Below are 20,569 nucleotides of genomic sequence, written 5' to 3'. Positions count from 1 at the left end.
GCAAAAACAAAAAAGAGATTCAGTTAAAAGTGGTAAGCCCAGTAAACACACAAAACCATCATTTTTAAATCCCTCTTCTCACCTACTCATAATGACCACTCAAGTAGAACAAAAATCTAGACATTGTGGCCAAAATTTTGACATTTAAGCCCTAAGAGGAAGCAACTGCTGTTGAAATTCCAAAAAACAATGATTTGGAGAGCTAAAATTGACCTTGTATGCTAGAATACAGCCATGTATAACGTGATGCTGTAGTTATGAAATAAATACATTTACTTCTTCAAACTATAAGAAGTAAACCAAACTTGCATTAGTATGTGAAAAGCAGACAGTGAAAAGCAGAAAGATCTATGTTTTGGGATAAAATATATCCTCTAAATAGAAAACTAGTAAATAAAGCAAACACTTATAAATTCTACACTCAGATTGGAAAGCCTTTGAGGCAAGGGTTTTGAGTCAGTGGCCAGGTTTAGGCTACTCACTATGGGGAGAAACCTGTCAGAGAGGTAAGAGTGGGAGACCTCCCCAGATTCTTACACACAGGGAATGAAATTCAGTGGTGAAAAAGCTCTCTAAAGCCTTGAAGCTTAAAGTGTAGTCCATGGGCCAACAGCAATAGCTTCACCTGGGAGCTTGTTAAAAATCTCAGGCCCCCCCACTCAGAACCTCCATTTTGGCAAATTTCCCCCACATGATTTGTGTGCAAATACAAGTTTAACAAGCACTGATCTAAAGGAATAAGGCATTACAGAACGATACAGCCCATTCCAAATATTGGGCATAGATTTAAACTTCTGCATTTCCAGCACATCCCTTAAGCCCTCCAAGATACCACCAACTTTAAGGTGAGCTCAGCATCAAGTGTACAATGAGTCAATAAGAAGAAACAACACTAAATGCAGAGGTTAGAATGACCCACTCCTCATTATCATTCAGCTCCTCCAGCTGAGCCCTAAACTGGAAACCACCCTGGCTCCAAATGCCAGGGGGTTGGAGGATTATGGGTAGAGATGACAGAAGGGCAGGCACATGCATATCTTCCTAACTAGCTGTCCCCACACCTCCATCTGTCAACAGTGGCACATTCATGCCCCTTAGCCTGCATATGGCCTGCAGATATGTCTGTTGGCCCACACAACAGTTCAAATTTGAATTCATTCCCAACATTCATAAATCTGGAACTTTCACGTTAAAAAAAATCTAAACACCTAATTCTCTTCCACAAATCAGAAAATCTGGCAACACCAGACCCACATTCCAGCACGGGGCAAAGATTCAGCTGTCTCACTTAGATGTTGACCAGAACCTCCTACACTGCCTAGGGTCTCCCCAACACTATAGCTGAGGTTGCGTGTCACTTGCAATTTGTTACCTTCCATTTGGTCTGCTTCACTCATTCACATTCCCAGCCTGACCCCTATTGGCTTTTGAATTTTTGACCCCTTTATTGATCTCAAGTCATTCAACCTATCTGAATTTATTCTTTCATATGTGTAATTCAGGAAAAGGGGCTATGGCTTATATCACCTTCAGTTGGATCAGAAACCTTTTGATCTGGAATCAATCCACTGAATTACACAGTACCTCACCTTAAATTAATACTATGATTTTTTTCTACATAATTCATTCCAATTCTGACATTTTAGCTATTTTAACTATTTCTTTTCAAAACTGTGAATCATAGTCATAAACAAGAATTAATAGCAAGAGCAGCCACAGCAAAATCCATCGTTGAATCATTCTTCCAGATTCATTTCAAAACTTGTATATACTGAAATGGCAAACTGGGCACCTGGGTGGCTCAGTTGGTTGAGGGTCCATCTTCAACTCAGGTCATGACCTCCTGAGTTTGAGCCCCACACCTGGCTCACTGCTGTCAGCACAGAGCCCCCTTCAGATTCCTTGAAACTTTTTCTGCCCCTCTACCAATCGCAGTCTCTCTCTCTCAAAAATAAACACAAACATTAAAAAAAAAAAAGAAGTGGTAAATTCTATGAGGGCAAGTACCTTTGTCTTTGTTTACTGACATACCTCAAGCACCTAGAGCATGCTCAATATACTTACTGAATAAATGAAGGAACTTTCCCAAGAATGATAAATTCTCAAAAATTCATACACAGATTTTGAATGAATGCCTTTAATTGCCAACAAGTATATGAAGATTGATTTGCTAGCCTAACTCTATTTGGGTTCATCAAACAAACCTTTCTATTTCAGTGACTATAAAAACCAGCAGTAGAGAGAAGACATGTTAACAAGTCTAAGCCTAGTGACCTATCACAACTTGTTTTGCAACAAAACAATGTCATGTAAACTAGGCAAAATGGCTACACTGAATTATGAGATTTCATCTGATTCAATTCTAGGTACCCGCATCTAGAATCTTGGGTCATCATCATAATCACCATCATATCATCATCCCAGTCTTATAAAGCTGGACAACTGTCACAGATCACTTATCGAAAAGCATTTATGGAACATTTACTGGTGTGCCAGGAATTAAGCGCTAGATGTCTGACTTCCTAACTAAAAGATATGTCCTATAATACTATTGTATGTATCTCCAAAACCATGATGTTTATTAGATCTGTACACAAGAAAAAATTTTCCACTTTTAATTGTCTTGAAAACTTGGTCAAAAAAATACATTCCTAAGAAACTGAGGCACAGAGAAATGAAGTGATTTTCTTGTGGTTATGGGTTATTTAATGGGAGGGCTACAAAAGCATCTCCAGAGCTCTCACCACTGCCCTACACTGGTTTTATAATAGTCATTTTCAAAATTTAGCCGCTAACCAAAATGCAAGCCAATGAATTTTAGCCACTCAGCAAATGATATGATGAGCAAATGTATCTTCAAATAGCAAAGTCTAAATTTTGACCAAATTCTGGTATATTTATAAACATACCAACAATCAATCTAAAAAGAGCTTGCAATAAAGTACATGCATCTTAGCAGAAAACTACTGTGAAACAGTATTTCAAGAACTAAACCTAAAATAAAATTGTTAGAAATTTTCCTTCAACTTAAAGCTGCCCCAAATGGGGCCTGTTTTATGGAGTATGAGATTTCAACGCCCTTTCACTCTCCTCTTTGCTTTTGGATTGCCTGACTGAAGAAATGTGGATCTTCCACCTCCTTTCTCTTTGTATACTGTACAATAACTAATTTGACTCACCTTTCTGTAGAAAATACAAACAAAAGCAAGACCAGGTCACTGCTACTCACATGTCTGATGGCCATTCTAAGAAAGAATTTACCAAACTCTTCAGCACCAACAAATGTGAGTATGCTTTTCACCATACATCTAGAGCAAGGTAAAACTAAACTAAGAAGGAAATGGTAACAATAACCAGATTCTCCCACCTTAAATACCTTTGGAACTGCCCATAAACTAATACAAATAAGAAATATAAGTGTGTATGTTGCTTTCCTCAAATGATCTGCATTGGTCATTTCTGAATTCTTGACTTATTTGAGTAGTCACAAATTCACTGCATTGGTACACAAAGCTCCACCGTTCAAGGAGACCAAATTTTAGAGCTGTGGAAAGCCTGCCCTCCAGAATAATGTATTCTAACAAAAATCTCTGTGTTCTATTACTAGGTTGAAGCTTTGTTAGTAAGATTCCTATGACCACATAAGCCTTTTTCAGTTGCCTGCTTTTGTTTAGGGTGATCCATAATGACAAACAACATGAAGACAGGAAAAAAAGACAGGGACAACTAACCCAACCTACTTTTCCTCATAGGCTTTTCCCTAAGAGAGCAAGCATATTTAGTTCCTCCAATATTTAAATACAATTCTCATTGGAATCTCAAAGAAGGAGGTTAAAAAACAGAAATGCTGATCCAAAATCAAATAAAACCATGGCGCAGCTTCTTACCTATAGGTAATAATGAAAGATCAGCTTTTTTGTACCAGAAAGCATTTGTATCCTCATAGCCCAGGCCATTTGGACTTGAAAACTTTAATTGCAAAGCACAAATGCACTTTTCCAAAAATCTTCCATCATAGTGCCTACTACAGATACCTTCATAAATTTCCTTACAGAAGCTGCATAATCCACCACAGAAAACCAAAGTGTTATTCTCTATTATTAAACTCAGCAGAAAGCTCTATATGCAGCAACAGGAGGCCATAGCAATTAACTCTGTAAATTGAAAGGTTTAAAATTTTTGCATGACCTTTAAAGGTCAACACAGTTGCCCATTCACATGCATGCAATTATACAGCGACTAGTTCATAACAGAAAAAAAAAAAAACAAAAATATTTAGTGAAACAAACCTTGCATTCATTAAAAGCTACTGTGCACTGCCCAGCTTTATGTCAAGAGTTAGTTTTACATAGCCCACAGAGACAAAAAAGTAAGACACTTGTCGGCTTGTCCCCATTTTGCCAAAGTACTAAATTCAGCCCCACCACCATAATTGCTCAGAATGCAACACTGTCCCATTAACCAAAATACTCTGTGGATAATTTCAAAAATTTACTGTATAAAACAATATAAATATAAATTGAATTAAATTAGTATGTTTGTGCTATGCCTACATAGCACAGAGAAAGGGAGCTAGACCTTTGCTAATTGGCCATTCAGAGGAAATCACAAAATTACAGCACCTATGGAATAATCTAGGAAATTGAAGGAAGTGATTAAAAGGGCTTTATTATAAGCATGTACACACTGATTCCTTAGTTATAGCTCATACCTCATTCATATGGATCGCTGTGAATAAAATAGAATATTCTCCTTATAGCTTATATATTGTTTTCATCTGAATCACAAAAGTGACCCGAAAGTCTTCTATTTTCCAAAGGCAGTATCGATAAATTGGCAAAATAGGCCAGAATTTCACGGATTCCAGTTACTAGCTTGCCTATCATCGCAACATAGGATGAAATCCAACATATACATGTGGTACACACATTGGGAAGTGGGTGGGTTTTGGAAATCAAACAAATGTGGAATCAATATGTTTCTAGAAAATATGTAGATACCATGTGTAAACCAGAGTAGTATGCTCCAATGTAACGCATGGTTTGTTTTAACTGTGGAGGTGCATAGTTAAGAAAGATCACAAACATATAAGTGTTTTAAATGTGTTGAAATTCCCAGTCATAGGCTCAATAAACACAACCCAAGCAACTCTACGTAAAGGACAAAGCTGTTTGGTTTCTGTTTGGTTTTTTTTTTTTTTTTTTTTTTTTTGCATTTGTAACCTAACAAAAATATCTCCAAAAGAAAAACTAAAAACATTTATAACCTAACAAATAAAAGTGCCTCCAAAAGAAAAACTAAAGAGAAAAACATACTACATGCAACAGTGGTCCAAATAGTAAAACTCAATTATAAATGACCTTGTGAAACCATGGATGCAGTTACACTGTAGGTCAAATCATGTAAACTAGTGAAAAACTATGTACCTAAAAATGTAGACTTTTTAAAAAGTCATTCTTTCCTCTTTAACACAAAACCAGTATAATACATGGGTGCCATTAAATGAATACACATATATGTATATGGACATACAGAGATATAAAGATTACATAGATAATACAGAGAAATATATTTAAATACTACTTTTCTTCACATTCCAACAAGTCTAACCACACTTCTTAAATTTCTGTTAAAAATAAGAAAATAAGAATTGCTTGCTATATTTCATTGACAAGGACACGTGAATCACTGTGCCAAACGAATAGAATCAGATTTTCCAAAAATGGCCAAATAAATCAGTGGTCGATGACAACTAAAAAACAAAAAATGAACGGGGCCCACCTTTCCATCTCCCCTGTATCACACTATGCTCCAGATCTAAGCAAACCAGATCTAAAGCAAAACTTTTCTCTAAAAAGACTTATGATAACCCCCTTGTGAAATTATTCCTATTCTTCCAGTGGTATAGTGGTATAGTTCTCCGAGTAGTTTAGAATAAAGTTAACCAAAGAATTTTGGAACAAAATGGCTAATATACCATATTATGTATCATTTAAAAAAAAAAAAAACCAATGGTTTGTAAGAGAGATATATGTCAAATACTGTGCAAGCATGGGAACCAGATAGGAAGTTGATTCAGTTAGTTTGGCCTTCATACCCAGCAGCAGCCGGTGTTAATGCATTTCTTCTCTTTGTTTTGATGGAGCCCTACTAATGACAAGTTGATGAATTACATGTGTAAATGTCAGGCATAGATCAAAGGGGACTATGTTAGATGCTTATTTTACTTCAACTTAGTGTTTTTCACCAAGAAAACAAAACTGCATTGCACAGTAAAGTTCCTTATTTTTACTTGAATCTTCAATGAACAAAACAGCTGCAGAATAATACGACTTAATGAGGCATCCCTAATAAAACACTGGAGAAGTAAAAGCAAGCACACTGAACTGTTTGCACTCTGGTTGTTTCATCTTCTCAAATCTATTAGAGGTAACTGATGACACTTTGGAACATTCCTAGTTTGGGGAATACATCAGAGAAGCAAATGGTCATCAGTTTGGAGCCACAGCTGAACTTCAGCAGAATTTAACAATACCTTTTACCACAACCCATGATGATGCCTGGAAAATGCTGGAAAGGCACATCTCACCCTATGTGTATAGGTTAATCCATAGCTGCAATTAGTGATAAATCAACTCTAAAATGCACTTTCAACATACCAATATCCAAAAACACCTTGTAAAAGAATCATCATTAAATACTATAATGGAGATACTGGATCCAGGACCACTAAAATTTTTGATAATATATAAAATAATTTTTAGAAAATCATTTATCACCCCCTAAGTTGCATCACTTTATAAATTTTTAAAAAGGTAAAGTGGCCATGTCTAAAAACAGATCATTTTACAGCTGTGTCATCACATTTTATAACTTGGTGGTTAGTAAATACTATAATGCAGTATCTAAGCAATATGTATCTTTTTTGACACAGATCCATGGGCATTTCAATGAATCTTCATTCTTGGTTAAAACAGCTAACATTTTTCAGATTCAAAAGCACATATACTCAGAAACCTTAGATTCCCCTTTGGCACAACTTGTAGCATCATAGGTGTTTGCTTTACATCGAGGTTTTTGGTTCTTCTTTAAGAAGTATTAGCATGGCACTATGCATAATGTGTAAGTTCAAGTATCCTCAACTACACAATTTTATTAAAGGCAAGAAAAGAATCAAGATTTTAGTCTCAAAAAATGCCACACTGAAACTGTGCTCTTCCTCTTAAGTCACCGGTGTCTAAGTGTTCCATCGGTAGTGACACTGCTCCCATAGCATCACATCTACAAATGTAACCCAATCTTTTCACTGAAAACTAAGAAAATAATCAAATAAGCTCCAGTGTGATAACTGATGGCCTCTCAATGACTACTGATGGCTTTAGAAAATTAGGACTCTAAAAAAGTCAGCATGCAAACAATTGACTCAAGATGAGATCCAAAACAGATAAAGTAGGCAAAGAGAAATATGAATGTGTCTGATGATTTTTAAGGAGGTTAGGTACCAATTCTGAAATTGTAAAAGGTTCAACCAGTCTTGAGAACACATGTGCAAACATGGAAAGGCTGGAGTAAATACAAGGAATCTTAATGCTTTGTTTTTTTAAGGTTTTAGAAGTGTTTTTTAATCCCCTTTGCTAGTTATTGCCATTTAGCACTTTACACAGAAATCTTAAATTAATTACTCATTTGTCTTAACTTACATTGCCTAATAGAGCAGTTTTAAAGTGTTAATTGATAACAGTCTGATTATTGATGTCTCCAACAATCTAGTTGGGAAGACAGGAACCAGATAATTACCATCCAGTCAATAGTCATTGAAATTCATCCTGTCCTGTGTGAAGGACCCTTACACACTAACTGTTTCGGGGGTACTTTTCAGAGTTAAGATTGCATATAGGGTTTGTTTGTTGTTGTTGTTTTTCCAAGAATGATTTTTGCACAATTCAAGAGGGGATTTACACTCACAAAAGGAAGATATTTTCTTTTCTTACTGCCACAAGTCAAAGTCAGCCAGCACGAGGGGGAAGAGAGGCTAGCTAGCCACTACAGTAAGTACACATTTGATTCCAAACCCTTCAGGCAATTGTTTTAACACTTGGTCAGGAAGTGGAATATTGAGTAGAAAAGCGACGCGTCTACCCGAGGGCTCAGCGAGCGCCTACAGTTCGTCCTTTTCAAGTAGAGATGAGATAGCTCAGACTGCAGTTCTAGGAGAAATAGGGCGACGAATATCAAACTTTCCTTTGCAAAGGCAGTTTCTGGAAATAACACGTTCCCCACTGACAAGTGCAGATCAGTAGCCTAAAGAAAACACCTCTTAGTAGGAACCCGGCCTTTTGGAACAGAAGGGGGAAGGGACAGCAAAGCAGCAGGGCAGAAAAGCCACGTACCATTAACAAGATTTGGGGAGGCACCTATTAGGAAAGAAAAGTATTTTAAAAAATCGTTTCTTGAAGCTGTTCTTTTTTTTTTCTGAACGCTGTTGGTGAAACGATCCTTTCCCTAAAGCTGTCCTGTAGAAAGAATCCTTTACCGAAGCTTTGCTTCATTCAGTCATGAAGTGTCCGTTCCCAAATCTAAGAATATCTTTAAAACACGCGAGGCTCCAGAACTTACCAAGATGATTCTTTATGAAAAGAGTTAGAGGTGGGAAAATCAATAGCCTCATTGAAACGCCCACCCTCTGCAGACAGGCCCGAGAATTAACTAATCAGAAGTGGACGGAAAGTAGGGATTTCAGAAAGGCGACCCGACACGTCCCACCGATCCTCCCTTGAACGCGACCCCCAACTCCTTACGAAGAGTCCAAAATGGTTACCAGGCGGGATGGGCTTGTGTGAGGAATGGCATTAAACCCACTGCAACCCTCGGCCGGGCCGCTCGCTGTGTTAAGAGAAATGGGGCAGAGGAGAGAGGGAGGGCACCGCTCCCCGAGCCTCCTCCTCCGCGTGCTCTGAGCCCCTCTCGGCGTCCCTCCACCCCCGCCCCTACCCTGACAGCCCGCGAGGGAGGTGCCGGGCGCCTGGCCCGCACCTGCACTCACCCCTCGCCGTCCCGGGGCGGGCCGCCTACGGCCCGCGACCCCCGGGCCCTCCAGCTGCCGCCCGCTCCCCGGCGCCGGCGGGGAGGGGAGGCGGGAGACGCGGCTCGCACCTACCTGCAGCCCGGCTTCCTGGTGGCGGCAACACCTAGCGACGCTCCTGCAGCTTCCGCGGGCCCGCGCCAGCCTTATCGCTCTTGCATCGCTTCCAAGATGCCAATCCGCCGTCGCCGTTCAGGGGCATAGGGAACCCACGTCTGGTGTGGTGTGTGCTCGTGGAGGGCGTGTGAGGGTGGCCCTGAGCGCGCGTGTGTGCGCGCGCGTGTTTCCTCCTGCGATGGCAAAGAGGGCTCAGGAATCTCTTGACATCCACACTGGAGTCCCCCTGAAAGCGGGTGCAAGGTGGCGCGCGTGAACCTCGCCTCTCTTCCCGGCTCTTTCTTCCGCGGTGTCAAAGTAATCAAAAGACGTGTTTCCTGAGGCAAAAGCCCGAGCCCCGCAGCCCTGGCCAGCGCCCGCGGTCGCCCGCGGTCCTCAGCGGGTGCGTGGGGTGCGCTCGGCTCCCCCGAATGCGAGAATCGAGGCGGTCTTGCAGCAAGTAGCTCTTATTCCATCTCTGATCCGTTTGCTCTCGACGCCGAGTAGACTTTTCCTCTCGTCTCGCGTCGCCTCTCCCTCTCACAGACACACACACTCACACATCCTCCGTCCCTCTCTCCCGCCCTCCCTTTGGCTCTCGAGGGAAAGGCAATTGGACGGAACGATTCACCTTCAGGAGAGCAGGCAGGCTACTCCCGTTCCCTGGCTCTCGCGGGTCCCAGGTCTCCAGCGCGGAGGAGTTGCCGGCGAGGCTCGGGGCAGCAAAGAGCGGCTCTGCGCTCGGCGGTCCTCGGCCCTCAAGACGCCGGCCTCCTCGGATCAGCTGCCCCTTATTCCCGCTCTTAGCACACAGGTCCCAGCTGGTGCCCTCTCTCTCGGACGCTTTGCGCCCAGGCCACTTAGCAGCAACTCCTGGCCAGCTGCAGCCCCTCAATCCCGCCTCGAAGTGCTGCGGGCAGAGCCCCACGCAGCCCCGCCGCTGCCCCCCTGGGCATCGTGGGCTGGAAGGAAGGCAAATCCGCCGCTGTCCCCTGCCCCCAGCACGCGGCCGCCGTCACCACCGACAAGGTGCGACTTCCAACATCGAACACGAGCGAGCAGCTGTTGCCCGTGTCACTTCGCTAAAGGCGGGAGGGAAGAGAGGAGGGGCGGGGGAGGGGGCCCAGGAAACAAATCCGGATGACCAGGCGGAAAAAAAGTAAGCGGTTTAGTAACCGAAACCCGCTCCCCGCCTGCCACCCCAGGCGCTGTACTGTCGAGACACCGGTGGTGTCTTTCAGAAAGTCACCGTAAAGGGCAGGACCCCCTGGGTCCACCCAGACCCCTTATTCCAACCAGGCTGGCTGTCCTGAGAGTACGGAGTGAGGGCCTCCTTGGATGGTGCAAGGACCACGCGGAGAGAGAAGAGGTCCCGACACCGCAGGTTGAATTAAGCATTAAAGTGGGATGGCAGAACCCGGCGGCGTGGCCTCCCTCCGGTCCCTGCCAATAGCCTGTTCTGTTAGCAGCCGCGGCTGCTGCGAAGAGCGAACTGCGGTCCTGCAGGAAAGGAGACAGTAAAGGATGAGAGGGCGGCAATCGGTGTAAAAGCTGGACTATGTCTCCCTCTAGAGGGAGAACCGGGTTAGAAAGCTTGGCTGGAGGTAAGTAGGACTCCCAGTTTCTCCACAAAGAAAAAAAAACAGCATCTGGTTCCTGAGAATTTTGCATTTTTACAAATTCCAGCCTCTAATGGATTTAGAGACAAAATTTGCACTGCCACCCTATGTAAGCAGAGTCCTTGCTAAAGGAACATCGAGATATTTACAGAAATATAATAGCAAGAGCCTGGAAGGTCATGTCCTTACAGGTTTGGTCAAATTGGCTGTTGGTTTAGAATGCGTATGAACTCAAATGAAGGGTCTTCTTAGGCTCGCTGTGATCAAGTTTTGGATGAGCAAAACTTAATCTAACGATTAGAACATCATAAAAAACGAATGAGTAGCCATACTAGATTTAGAAAAAGATAAAATCTGAAGCAAAGAAGATGCTGATCCACAAAATCTTACATACAAGTCCCTTACAAACTGGGAATGTCTCAAAGATCTTGTTTCAGAGCCAACATTTATACCTCTTGTTCAACTAACTGGTAATTTCCAGGGTGACTGAATTCCTCCCAGCTCTAAGTGTTGTGCTTTGATAACTCCGATTTGCTGAAATCATCGACAAACTAGGCATTGCATGCTCCCTTCACCAGCTATAAAATAAAGGTAACACTAGTCACCATATTTACAAACAAATATGGAATATATGTTTCACTTGTTAGTGATTTTAACATGCTTTGTAATTCAAACATATTTTATATCTGAAAGGCGTCAAGTAATTTAGGTTGGCGTGGTTGTTTTAATAAAAGCGCTACAGATTTTGTTTTGTTACTTCAGTCAGATTCAAGCGAGCTTCTATCTGTAACCTTAATATTTAAGTGTTGTGAACTTGCTAATTGAAGGCTTGCTTTCGAAATGTTTCTGCATGTCTGACTTACAAAATATGTACTTATGTTATGATTAAATTCCTTCCCATTCACCATTCACTCTGAATTTTTGAAGCAATTCTATTTTAACTTGATAATTGAATTTAGTATAAGCCTAAAGAAAGAAAAGAACTTATAAGAAAATACCTTAGACTGACAAGGAGCCAAAACCAAACCAGGTGAGGATTGCTATTTTAGCTAATTTTCCTGTGGTACATTTGAATCAGCCTAGCACCTGACAACCATTTCAGGTACCCTCAAATGGTCTCTTTCAAAAGACTCATGTCACATGTGCCAAATATTTTTATTTTATTCCTCTTGCCTGGTTACTTATTTCCCCAGGGATCAAAGTTTTCCTCTTAAAACAACTGGCACTGTTTTATTGCAAATCTTATAGTAATTCTGTGTCTGCTACGTTAAGAAGTAGGATGGAATCCAAGTAGGAATGGCAGTGGAAATCGGGGCCCTGTGCTGGGAGGAATAGCCATTTATAAAATCACTTTAGAACATTGGCCTTCCTTTCCCACAAGAAATAAAAAGCATACATCATAATCCTTCAGTTTCTAATTCATTAGTTCTGTGTGGTTGTAGGAAAATCTATAATCTTATCATATTGCTGAAACTATTTTTTGTTAAAATGGCATTTTCATCCTTATTTTCCTAATTAAGCCTGTCTTTATAAAAATATGAAAAAAGTAAAGAGAACAAATGTATGAATTAACTACGAAATACAACAGAGAATTTCTTATCCAGCGTCATATGATACTGGAATTCTATAACAACATTCGTACTATTTGTCAGTATCCAGATAATTCCTAGTGATTTTTAGATCAAGGTATTCCTATTTCCAGCACCTCCTAGACTTTAAAACCAAATCTTTTGTTTTCTCCCCAGAATAAAATAGCAAATACATTCCTAGTTTGATAGAAATCTTGAGATGATGCTTATCATCTATTTGTTTAAACTGTCCACTTCCTCCTGTGTAAGCAATAAAAAATCATTGCTTGGAATGCTGAACTTCACCAATTGTAACTGTGTATAGCTCTTCATATTCTGAGGGAGTACTAAAATGTCACTTTGGGGCACTTTAAGCTTTCTGCCAGAGGTTTAATACGTTATCTCAAATCTTTATCTCAAGTCCTCACAACATCCCTTAAAATAGATGATATTACCCCCATTATACATATGAAAAAAAAATTGAGACTTAATTTCACTGTCATGAAATGGCAGAGCTGGGATTCAAACCAAATCTACCTAAATCTAAAGCCAGTTTTTGGTTTCGGTTCGGTTTGGCCTAGGCTTTGATTTTTCTCTATGTTCCCAAGCACCACCGCTAAAACGTGCTATCTCCTGTGTTACAGAGAAATAAAAATCATTTGGATTTTTGGATATGGAAAAGCCTTAGCCAAGGAACTTGGCTTCATTAATGAGAACAGAAAGGAGTGATGGAAAAGAGAGGAAAACTTAGCACCAGCCCCTCTCCGTAGTCAGCCCGGGGCAGGGAGTATTAGAACAGATGAACACAAAGTTCTGATTCCCAGTACATACATGAAAAGGAATATCACAAGCCTCTCATTCCTGCTTGTCTCCTCTTGTTTTGTTTCTTTGGTGCTAACCGCCTTATTTCTATCTTTCCCAATAATGCCTCTCCCACTCATCTTTTAGGTGTTTTTGTCTACTTAGGTGAACAGAAGAAGCACCGAATCCATTCCATACAATCCAAGCTGGCATGCATATGTTATTAACTTTTAGACTCCCCATCACCTAGCATACTACCTAACACAATAAATACTCTTTAAATACTTTCTGGTCGGTAATCAAGACACCAAAGATCAAATAAGCAGACAGACGCCATGAAAAGAAATCAAGAGAACTACTCCATGGAGTGGTGTGAGAAAGAACTGAGGCGGGAATACTGTCCTATATGTAGCAAATGGAATAATCCACTCCAAAATTGTAGTGACTTAAAGAACAAATATTTTTTTTTAATTTTTTTTAACGTTTACTTATTTTTGAGACAGAGAGAGACAGAGCATGAACAGGGGAGGGGCAGAGAGAGAGGGAGAAACAGAATCCAAAACAGGCTCCAGGCTCCGAGCTGTCAGCACAGAGCCCAACGCGGGGCTCGAACTCACGGACCGTGAGATCATGACCTGAGCTGAAGTCGGACGCTTAACCGACCGAGCCACCCAGGCGCCCCAGAACAAGTATTTATTGAGTTCACATTTCTGTGAATTAGCAATTTGGGTTGAGCTCAGCTAGGCTCAGCTGCGTAGTTTCTCTGGACTCAGCTTAGGTATCAGTGGTGACCAGAAAGTCTAGTGCCTCATTCCTTATCTGACAATCGGCTGACCATACCCTGGAGTATCAGGGAGTAACTAGGCCACGTGTCTCTCACCATCTAGTAGGCCAGCCTGGCTGTTTAACACAGGCTTCTAAGAGTAGCGATAGGGGAAGCCTCAGTACTTAAGCACCTTCCAAGGCTCGGCTTGCATCGTGTTTACTACGGTCTCCTTGACTAAGCAGCTCATCAGGCCAGCCTCGTAATGGATAGAGCTACAATAACATATTCAAGAACCTGGTACAGGGAAAGGAAGAAGTTGTTTTGATCTTTACAATCCGGTACAATAGGTATCCCAGAAGGTTAGCATTTTGCATGGTAGCTTAATCCACTAGATGTCTTGTGGACTGATCTGTGAAAAGCAGAATATTCCCAGCACAGTATAAAGGACACCTATCTTGAGTAAGAATGAGAAGTTTGTCCAGATTATCAAGTCTCCAGCTTTGCTGTCATTATCAGATAGTCTGTGCAACAGCTTTCACCAATACAATGGAACATGCCTCTGTAATTCTTTCTCACTAGAAAGCACAAATTTTCCAAGACTTAGTGTACTTTCCACATTAGCCATTGAATCAATCCCAAGGCTTTAATGGACAGTTAAGATTTATCAACAGTATTATAAAATCTGACTTGTTAGTTAGAAATCACTAGCAACCTTTACATGGCAGTAATTATTTCATTGTTGGTAAATGGACCCCACATAATCTGTTTTGGTTAAAGACTTTGTTTACTTCCTGATTTCTTAACGTGTTCCAAAGAGTTAAGAGGAAAAATACCTATCATAAATAACTTCCCAAATGGGCTTGATTGAAACCCTTGGCCCTACCACATCTATAAATAATCTCACCTAGTTAACTCCAACTCATTCATTATGGCTCAGGACCAAGGTTAGCCCCTCTAGAAAATCATCTGATACTTCCCTCCATCTTCACACTCACTACATTGTGTTATAATTGACTCATTTTTATAAATTTCATAAATTATCCCACATTAGTACATTTGTATTTCACCTCGTGAAGCTTTAGACATGGATAGATGGATGGGTAATGAACATATGTCAATGGACAAGATTTTGGAATAACATATGATCACACTTACCTTAATATCCAATAATAATGATTTCATGCTTTCATCGTGCTGATCACATGAATTACATTCATCTAGAGATTAGATCCTCAAGTGACTTCTGGAAATCTTGAACAATGCTGACATGGTCTATGAAATTAGCCTTTTTCATTGCTGTACAAACACACACACACACACACACACACACACACACACACACACACACATCTCCAGAGACAAGGATCTCAGACTTACTCCTTAAGGTCTATCTTGGCCTGCTGACCTCCAGAGTCCCACCTACTTGTTTCTATTTCCTACATTCAGCTGTTTCCATGCATAGTTGAGCACTAAGCCTTGTTTTAGAATAGTAACTGAAGTCCAGTTTGCTCCAACAGCTGAACTACAGTGGCTCCTACGGTTCACAGGAAGTTCCGCTTCTCCACAGTGTTATATTCAATCAAGGATCAAAGAAGAATAGCCCTAGACTCCGAACCCTAGCTTTCCATGATCAACTCATTTAAATTACAAGCACATAAACCTTTTTCCCATGTTGCCAGAGTAACTAGGTAAGGAAGAAACCCAGCATTAGCTTCCTGTTGAACTCAGTAAGAGCCCTTCCCTTTGACAACTTAGATGCTGGTGTTTTGCCTGGGTCTCTAATGTCTAGGTATCCTCATCCCTTGTAATCACTGAGGTCTGCCACAAGGAGGGATAAGGTGAGATGGGCCTTCTTGGTTTCTTTGCCTGCCTGGATGCTTGCTGAGCTGCAGAGACCAGAGAGAAAAAGAGCCTTGGGAGAATCTAACATTTGTTTCCCCCGTTGTTTGGGAGCAAATGTGAAATTTGCCTGCTTATTGCCTGCTTATTGCCTGAAAATTTCTAAGGGGAGAAATGTGGCTGAAGTGGCCAAGAACAGCAGTCCAAAATAGAGAGATCATCTGAGAGTCAAGAGTCAAATCTATTCAACTGGTCAAAGACATATTAGTTTTATGGACCAAGTGACCATCACAAAAGGCTGTATATAGCCTGAGACATCAAGGCATTGGGAGAAGAATAAAGCAATGCCTTGACTACACTTAATAGTTTGTGCCCAGTTAGTAATGAGCTTAATGTTAAGTTATATGAATAATGGCCTTTTGGACATTTTAGTTCTATAGGATAAAGCAGCACACACAAAAAAAACTATTTTACAGACACCACTTGTTCACAGAAAGGAGCTATTAATATTACAGTAGTCTGAGATCTCATGACTTCTGGAACTAGGTAGGAAGCAAGTAAACAGCTATAGAATGATTATGAACATCTCACATGGATTGAGGATTGGGAAGAAACTGACAAATCCCAGATATATGAGAAATTAGTGGCCCATATAATGAACATACCAGTCTCAACAACATAAATTTGGAGGGCAGGATCATTGGCTTTGTAGGTGTTGTCTTACTAACTGTTCTCTTGCTCCATCAGAAACAAAAATTTCCATTGGTTTGAGGAAAGAAGTCCAGGCTCTTTAACCACTGTTCCTCATTTAATTCATTGGCTGTCTTCTTTCATAAGATTTTTGTAACAGTTACCCAGAGCGGTCTTTCTTCTGTCTTCACTTAAGGAGCGATACAACCTCCTACAGCCTATAGCTCCAGATGGCCCATCTCTTGATTTATCGTGCTTGTAGTAATCATGGCCATTTGATATTTCTTCTAAACCTCATTCTTCCTGCCTGGTTTACTGCATTAATTAGATTGCCTTTGGCCTCTCGCCCCCTTTGCAACCACTTTCCTCTCCCCACTTACCCTACGTAAGGTTGTGGAAGCAGACAGACTGTCGCTTCAACAGGGAACCAAAGATTTCACACAGAAAAGGTACATTCTGGAGGAACAGACCAAGACGAAAGTCAATTTTCAGTACCATACTTAAGAGGCTGGGTCGTCCTAACCTTTAGCTCAAAGTCTCATTTCCCTCTATTATTTGCTGACTAAATAGATTAATAATCCACAGTTTTGTTCATTCACAGAATGTGGCTAAGAATGGAAAGAAGGGGGATGAAATCCACTAAACTAAATGACCACACAATAAAGACTGTTTTTAACTGAAACTAAGTAGAGAGCAATGTTCACAAATTTTCCATCAAAAATAAGAAAGAAAACTAACTTCTCTCTTTCTTCTCATAATAGTTCTCTAAAATAGATATCATCTCATTTTATGATTTATAAACTAAGGCTCAGAGGTTAGATAACTTGTTCAAGTAATTCAGGTAAAAAGTGAGGGCAGCCAGAATTGTAATTCGATTTTTATTGACTCAGGAACATAAACAAGAACTCCGTCTCCCAGTTTCCAGTCCGGCGTACTTTTCACCCTACGTATTGTTCTGATCTAATTATTTCCAGAGAGCTCAAGCTCAAGCTCTGAAATTTCTCCATGCAAGCTCTCTTTGAATCCCTATACAAAATTTCCTCCCTTTTTAGTATGATAGAGAATGATTTCTGTCACCCAAAAGGATCAGAATGTTGCCCAGGCAAGTTTTAGTTTCAATTTTTTTGTACCTTTTGGCCACCCAGTGTCAAAACAGCGCAACTGCAGGCAAATACTAATGTTTCCGAACAAGCATGATAGTGTATATACACTGTTGCTTTATAGCAACAAAAATAAATCATGACAGAGGTTCTGGAGTCTCTGAACGGTAACGTTTATACATATAGAAGATACTCCCACCACAGAAAGATGTGCATGAAACTGAGGAGACAAATCTTTAAAAATGAAAAATTTAAATAGCATAAGTGAAGATGTGCCTGTTCCAAAATGCTAGAAAAAATAAAGGAGTAAAAGGAAATGAGATAATAAAATTTAATTGTATGTGAGGAGGCAGTAAAAATAAGAGGAGTTGTATTCAGGTTTTGTTTCACACATTTTTTAATGTAGAGGTTAATTAGACAGCGTAATGAGCCACACAAAGAATTAGTGGAATTGCCAATATTAGAGGTATTCAGTGAAATCTCTAGTTAGACAACTGATGGGAAACCTATAGAAATCAAGTTCCACCAAGGTGTAATGACAAACACAAGTGAACACCACGCAACAAGAGATCCATTAGGACTAACATTAAAACATCATCATCTAAGTGGACTCACTACACATTTAATTGTACATAGATATCACCTGCCCTTTGGAAAGCACAATCTAATTAAGCAGAGATGATGACATCATCACAAAATAAAGGTATTAGCTCATTGATCCAATTACATGAATGACAAAGCAGATTAGGTATAGAGCATATGTTTGTTTTTAATTTAAAAAGCAGAGGGGCGACCGGGGTGGCTCAGTTGGTTGAATGTCTGACTCTTGATTTCAGCTCAGGGCACGATCCCAGGGTCCTAGGATCAAGTCCCACTTTGGGTCCCATGGTGAGCATGGAGCCGGCTTAAGATTCTCTCTCTCTCCCCCCCTCTGCCACTCCCCCCCCCCAACTCATGCACTCTCTTTCTTTAAAATTAATTAAGTAATTTTAAAATTAATTAAATTTTAAATTTAGAAAATATAGCCATAGAACTCTGAGTATAATAAGAAAAGGATTTTTAATGATAATAGGTCTTCTTTTGTAATTATTCAGGATTTGTGCTTGGGTTCTCTGGGTCAACCTCTATTATGAAATCCTACCTCTATTGGAGTATTGGCCCTAACACCGTGCAAACGTGTACAAGGCTATGGATTAGACCAGTGGCTCTCACATTTTGATTATTTCCTTATGTGAGACAGAAAGCATTCTCATAAATGTACCAGGGTTATTCAAAATTCTTGGCTTCTTTCCTGTAAGTCCTTTCTCTCCTGCTGACAAAGCACAGCTAATACAAGTGAGTGAAAAGGACAATTACAGGGATAACATTTCCAGTTTACCTTTCAAAATAAATTCTTCCCAAAGTTCAGTGCTTTATTAGTAGTAACTTTATTATTAACAACTAACTTCACAACAAATCACCAGATTTTATGAAGCTTGTAATCAAGCAATAAATACTGTTAAAAATCATAATATAATTATCCCTTTGTGGTTCAAGGCATATAGCAAATCAGGAAAAAGTGGGTAGGAAGAGATTCAGTCTATACTTATCATCAACTCATAGGATTGGAAAGGAAACTTCCAAAAGCACTCAGTTTTCCTTCAAACTATCCTAGACCCAAAATCTCTTTCTCATTTTAATAACGTTCAATACTCAGCAATGGAAACTCAACAGCCTCTCCAAGAACGTACTTGTAAGGAGATGCTTCACAGAGTGCTCTATTTCACAATGTACCTGTTCCAGTTTTGTCTTTGTGGGTTTTGAATAAAGGTCTCCCTCTTTTTATGATCAAGTTTCAAATTCTCCAAGGATATCCTCTAGGAAAACTCCTCACAGTCACCATTAGATATTTTGCAAGTTGACAAGGTATTATAGCTGAGCCTACCAAAGTCCTCTGACATCTATAGAGGAAAAGTCACCCTACTCCTCTCTCCTTAATAACATTATGGGATGCCTGGGTGGCTTGGTCAGTTATGCATCTTCTTAATCTCAGCTCAGGTCTTGATCTTAAGGTCATGAATTCAAGCCCTGCATTGGGCATAGAGCTAAATAAATAAATAAATAAATAAATAAATAAATAAATAAACATTGTCTAAGCTTCAGTTCTTTCCTTGACAGACCTCACTGTTTCCTTTAAAAGACTGTTAGAATCATTGAGATTGTAATACGCTCTATCCCTCCAAAAAAGTACTAATACAAATGAAATATTTGAAAACATTTGTTTTTTTTATTCACTCAGCATTCTGAATTACCAAAGGTGTAATCCAACCCTTGAGAGAAAAAAATATAAATTGCAACTGTGCTGCTACAATAAGTTTCTTAACTATTTCATTATTCTGAGAATAAAAAATATACCTCATTTAGTCCAAGAGATGTAAATTCCAAGGTAAAAATTATTTACAGAAGATTAAAACTTAATATGAGGGTGCCAGAAGATGCCCCAAAATAAGCTCAAACAATGATTACTACTTGAAATATTTGCCTCATATTCTAGGGTTTTTTTAATGCAACTATGAAATTTTATAAAACACAGGCCACAAGTAATGTATTTTGTTCTCTTTGGTGGAATAATGAAGTAACTGTAGCATTTATACCAGCAACCCAGGAAGTTTTAAGACCACAAATTTTGCCCCGTTTCTCTAATGAATTTATATCCAGGAGTCACTATAAATGTCTGTCTTTCTCTTCTGGACTTAGACTGGGTAGCTGCTAATATACCAAACAGTTTTCAATCCCTCCTATTTGAGCAAGAAAGGAGGGATTGAATAGGTCTAAAGCCATGCTTTAGAATTCAGAGGAAAAATCCCTCTGCTTATGGATTATCTGCCTAGTTTTAAGGGTAATTACTTGAAAAATTAAGTAAGTTCAGGGGTGCTTGGGTGGCTCAGTTGGTTGAGCATCCACTCTTGATTTTGGCTCAGGTCATGATCTCATGGTCATGAGATTCAGCCCTGTGTCAGGCTCCACGC

The 20,569-nt window shown here is 40.1% G+C and overlaps 1 protein-coding gene across 4 annotated transcripts in view; it reads right to left on the bottom strand.

Moving 5' to 3' along the window:
- Window positions 1-20,569, bottom strand: part of TAFA2 (TAFA chemokine like family member 2) — a 515,454-nt gene that overhangs the window by 474,971 nt on the left and 19,914 nt on the right. The window contains exon 1 of one of the 4 annotated variants that reach the window (XR_009265588.1): window positions 8,819-8,918. The exons of 1 other annotated variant lie outside the window; for it this stretch is intronic. Coding sequence is in view for 1 of the 3 variants with exons in the window: in XM_058742174.1 (XP_058598157.1) it covers window positions 8,819-8,850 (32 nt within the window). In the remaining 2 variants the exon portion in view is untranslated. Of the gene's footprint in view, window positions 1-8,818; window positions 8,919-9,157; window positions 10,204-20,569 lie in introns of those variants that run through there. 2 more of the 4 variants (XM_058742175.1, XM_058742174.1) reach the window with 2 other exon arrangements.

This window comes from Neofelis nebulosa, chromosome 8 (assembly GCF_028018385.1).
Source record: "Neofelis nebulosa isolate mNeoNeb1 chromosome 8, mNeoNeb1.pri, whole genome shotgun sequence".
NCBI lineage: Eukaryota > Metazoa > Chordata > Mammalia > Carnivora > Felidae > Neofelis > Neofelis nebulosa.
This window is presented reverse-complemented; position numbering and strand designations above follow the sequence as displayed.